A 4,895-nucleotide genomic window follows, 5' to 3' on the forward strand; every position below is an offset into this window, starting at 1 on the left:
GCAGATGGCGCTATTACACAACTCAAAATTTGCGTTTTCGGAAGCTGTCAAATATGATACATTCTTTATTTATTTATTATTTATATAATATAAATAAATACAGATGAGTTTTACTCTGTGATGTCGTCCACACTGATCCTGTTGCACGCTGCTGCCACCGCGTGGCTGCAGCAGGAAACTACAGCTAAAGACCACACACACACACACACACACACACACACACACTTTACTATCCTTAACTTATTAACCTAACCTTTCCTTGGCTCACTGTTATCTAACCTAAACATAACTTTACCTAAGATAACTCAACTCAACCTAATATAGTTCAACTAAACCTAAGATAACTTAACTAAACCTACGATAACTCAACTAACCTAACTATCGCCCTACTTTAGCTAGCTATTTTCTAAGCTAACCTAAATGTCACCTTTGCTCAGCTAACTCACATCTAAGCTAACCATATGGAAGCTCACTTGCATCTTAGCTAGCTTAAACCTAAACCAAACATTAGGTTTAGGATTACATAAGAGTTGAGTTAAGCTAACCTAAACCTAAGCTAACTCTCATCTACGCTAAGCTAAACCTAACCCAAGCCAACGCTATGTAAGCTAACTCGCGTCTTAGCTAACTTAAACCAAAGTTAGCCATACACATACTAACTCTTTGGTAAGCTAACCTTAACCTAGCCCTAACTAGCTCATCTGTAACTAAGTAACTAACTAACTTTAACCAGTTCCTCAGAAATGAGGTTCTGCCTGAATGTTAGGACCAGGTTTTGGTCCGAGGACGAGGTCAGAGGTCACGCGCACACACACGCACACACACACGCACGCACACACACGCACGCGCACACACACACGCACACACACACGCACACACACACACACACGCACGCGCACACACACACACACTTTCCCAAAGAAAAACAAAACTGGACGTTTTGTGTTTTTACTAAATACTTATTGCGATTCTCAGTGCTGGGGAGGAGGGGGAGGAGGGGTCAGGGGTCAAAGGTCAGGGGTCAGAGGTCAGGTGAGGGAGGGTTTGGGCTGATATTTGACTCTGTTGAAGTCGTCGACCGTCATCTCCACGGCCGGCGTCCTCCAGCGTTCCTCCAGACCCAGAGTCAGACACAGAGCGATGGCCGCCATCTGCAGGACACACGGAGAATTACAGCAGGTTTTCGCTCACTTAAATAAAGAAATACGTAAATACACTCGTTTAAAAGCGACAGATACGATCGTTATTATAACGGTTTATGTTCAGAAATGTAAGTAAAACGTACACTAGGTGGCGCTTTTAATACATTTGTTAAGCACTGTACGTTTAGTGGCAGCATAATTACATATAAAATAATATTAACATTTATATTAATAACATTAATATTTGACACTTAAACGTTAGCGCGTTTGTATTCAGCAAATGACGCAGATTATTTATTATTTTGTGATTTAACTTTAAAAATCTGTTACAGTAATTTAAAAAAATTATAATAAATTAAATTAAATTAAATTAAATTAATAATTATTTAACGAGGGAAAAAAAGTATTTTGACGACTTATACCGCGATGGTGGCGAACGCCGAGATGATTCCGATCCGGAGTTTGATCGGAAAACTCAGGTAACTCTTCAGGATCGGACCGCAGGGCTAACACACACACACACACACACACACACACACACACACACACACACACACACACACACACACAGAGAAAAAACGCACAAAAAAAACACAAGTTACAGTGATGAAAATTCCAGAGAAATTCCAGAAAAATTCCAGAAAAATTCCAGATTTTTATTATTTACCTTGGAGTGAACCCATAACTGATCAGGGGTCAAAGGGTAAAGGTCACGGCCGACCTTCACACAGAGATTCTCAGAGTCTTCAGAATCAGATCTGAGACACAAAAACAAAACAAAAATTTTAATATTTTATATTTTTGTACGAGGAAAATTGGTTTTGTCCAAAAAAAAATTCTGCTACATTTGTAAAATTGACCTGGATTCTGAAAACATATAATTTTCTTCTTCAAATTCCGTTATTCAACGTCCTAAAAGAACTCAAACACCAAGAAAACACGATTTTGACAAATCGGGAAAATTCAAAAAAACACAAACAAATTTAAACATTTTAGGGTCATTCTGACCTCTGCTGGAGGTCAGAGGTCACAGGTGTCGTCGGTGTCGCGCAGAAACAGGAAACAGGAAGTGGATCGTCCCAGTCTCCAAAACTCCTCAGACCACAACAAGAATCCTGAGAACCACAAAAACACGGATTCGAGGTTTTAACGCAATCATCCGACGTATTTGTTAAAACTTCGCAGTTTCTCGTGAGACGTAAAGTTCATCGACAGGTTCGTCCGAAAAAGACTCCGATCTGCGAACTTTGACGCGGAACGTTGATCGTGATTGAGCAAAGAAATGTATCGATTTTTTCAGAAAGTTCCGAAATTTAGGTTTTTCGCATTTTTGAGCCACTCGACCAACGTTGGCCAAAACGGACGAATATTGGCCCGTAAATCAGAATAAAGGCGAATAAATTTATAAAAGAAGGGAAATACGTAAATGTGGTGCAAAATGGCTCAGTAGCGCCCCCCCAATGGTGAAACCCGGTAAATCGAGTTGAGCACCGAATTTCACGAAACTTGGCGGGAACGTGTCACGGACCGGGACGAACATAAAAAGTCCATCAACTCAACAGGAAGTCGGCCATTTTGAATTTGCCGTCCGTCACAGAGGAAACGACGAAACGACTCAACTGAAGTCTGGAGTTTGTTGAGCTCGGTCTGAATGTAAAGATCTGCTTTGTGAAGAGGAGTGACGTTCAGGAAGAGCTCGTCCACCGCGCTGTCCATCTGCACAACAACAACAACAACAACAACACAGTCAACATTTGTCCTCAAAGACCATTTTAAAGATGGCCGACACAACGTTTACCTGAGCCTGAACCTGGACTAGAGGAGACGCCACAACCAGGAGAGCCACAAACTCCACCAAGACCAGAGCAGAGAACTGAAGGAGACACAACACAGTGTGTGTGTGTGTGTGTGTGTGTGTGTGTGTGTGTGTGTGTGTGTGTGTGTGTGTGTGTGTGTCTCACCAGCAGCAGCAGAGGTTTCAGGTCTAAAGCTGCAGCACAAACGCCGACAAGAGACAAAATCACGGTGATCGGACCAAAGACCTGAAGGACGAGTAAACCGTCGCTGCTGGACAACTGATCAAACAACTGAGAGACAAAGAGACAGAAAGACAATGAGACAGAGCAACAGAGAGACAGAGCAACATAGAGATAGAGCAACAGAGAGACAGAGCAACACAGAGACAGAGCAACAGAGACAGAGCAACATAGAGATAGAGCAACACAGAGACAGAGCAACATAGAGACAAAGAGACAGAGCAACACAGAGACAAAGAGACAGAGCAACACAGAGACAGAGCAACACAGAGACAAAGAGACAGAGCAACACAGAGACAGAGCAACAGAGACAGAGCAACATAGAGACAAAGAGACAGAGCAACACAGAGACAAAGAGACAGAGCAACACAGAGACAGAGCAACACAGAGACAGAGCAACACAGAGACAGAGCAACAGAGACAGAGCAACAGAGACAGAGCAACAGAGACAGAGCAACATAGAGACAGAGCAACAGAGACAGAGCAACAGAGACAGAGCAACAGAGGCAGAGCAACATAGAGACAGAGCGACATTTAGACAGAGCAACAGAGAGACAAAGAGACAGAGCAACAGAGACAGAGAAACATAGAGACAGAGCAACATAGAGACAGAGCAACAGAGACAGAGCAACATAGAGACAGAGCAACAGAGACAGAGCAACATAGAGACAGAGCAACATAGAGAGAGCAACAGAGACAGAGCAACAAAAAGACAAAGAGACAGAGCAACAGAGACAGAGCAACATAGAGACAGAGCAACAGAGAGAGAGCGACATAGAGACAGAGCGACATAGAGACAGAGCAACATAGAGACAGAGCAACAGAGACAGAGCAACAGAGACAGAGCAACAAAAAGACAAAGAGAAAGAGCAACATATAGACAGAGCAACAGAGACAGAGACAGAGCAACATAGAGACAGAGCAACATAGAGACAGAGCAACAGAGACAGAGCAACAGAGACAGAGCAACATAGAGACAGAGCAACAGAGACAGAGCAACAGAGACAGAGCAACATAGAGACAGAGCAACAGAGACAGAGCAACAAAAAGACAAAGAGAAAGAGCAACATATAGACAGAGCAACATAGAGACAGAGCAACATAGAGACAGAGCAACATAGAGACAGAGCAACATAGAGAGAAAGAGACAAAGAGAGAGATACATTTTGCAGTCACATTTTTAGTCTGTGGTGAATAACAGTGTGTCCAGCAGGGGGCGGAGTTTGTCTGTGGTGAATAATAACAGTGTGACCAGCAGGGGGCGGAGTTTGTCTGTGGTGAATAATAACAGTGTGTCCAGCAGGGGGCGGAGTTTGTCTGTGGTGAATAATAACAGTGTGACCAGCAGGGGGCGGAGTTTGTCTGTGGTGAATAATAACAGTGTGACCAGCAGGGGGCGGAGTTTGTCTGTGGTGAATAACAGTGTGTCCAGCAGGGGGCGGAGTTTGTCTGTGGTGAATAATAAGAGTGTGACCAGCAGGGGGCGGAGTTACCTCAGCCACTGGTACGTTAGCGTGGATGGAGGAGAAGCCGACTCCGCTCATGACGACACCAGACGCCTGTGGAGATAATGAAGATTTTTAACGACCCGTTTCCGCGGCGACGGCGAGCAGACGCTCGTCATCAGCTGTGGATCTGGATCTGATCGGTTTCCACGGCGACGCAGCAGGAAGTGAAACATTCACACGGAGGGGAAATAAAGCAAAACTATCTAAAAA

At 43.7% G+C, this 4,895-nt stretch overlaps 1 protein-coding gene across 1 annotated transcript in view; it reads right to left on the bottom strand.

Annotated features, from left to right (window-relative positions):
* Positions 1-987: 987 nt before the first annotated feature.
* LOC310938333 (uncharacterized protein) overlaps positions 988-4,895 on the bottom strand; it is a gene marked incomplete at its 5' end in the record, with an annotated part of 4,301 nt that continues 393 nt past the window's right edge. Inside the window, 8 exons of the mRNA XM_083902826.1 lie at positions 988-1,151; positions 1,565-1,648; positions 1,810-1,900; positions 2,151-2,257; positions 2,763-2,858; positions 2,941-3,015; positions 3,104-3,229; positions 4,671-4,736. Of these exons, the coding sequence (XP_083758952.1) occupies positions 1,029-1,151; positions 1,565-1,648; positions 1,810-1,900; positions 2,151-2,257; positions 2,763-2,858; positions 2,941-3,015; positions 3,104-3,229; positions 4,671-4,736 (768 nt within the window). The 3' untranslated portion in view covers positions 988-1,028. The remainder of the gene's footprint in view (positions 1,152-1,564; positions 1,649-1,809; positions 1,901-2,150; positions 2,258-2,762; positions 2,859-2,940; positions 3,016-3,103; positions 3,230-4,670; positions 4,737-4,895) is intronic.

Source organism: Microchirus variegatus, assembly GCF_963457635.1.
Source record: "Microchirus variegatus genome assembly, chromosome: 16".
Classification (NCBI taxonomy): domain Eukaryota; kingdom Metazoa; phylum Chordata; class Actinopteri; order Pleuronectiformes; family Soleidae; genus Microchirus; species Microchirus variegatus.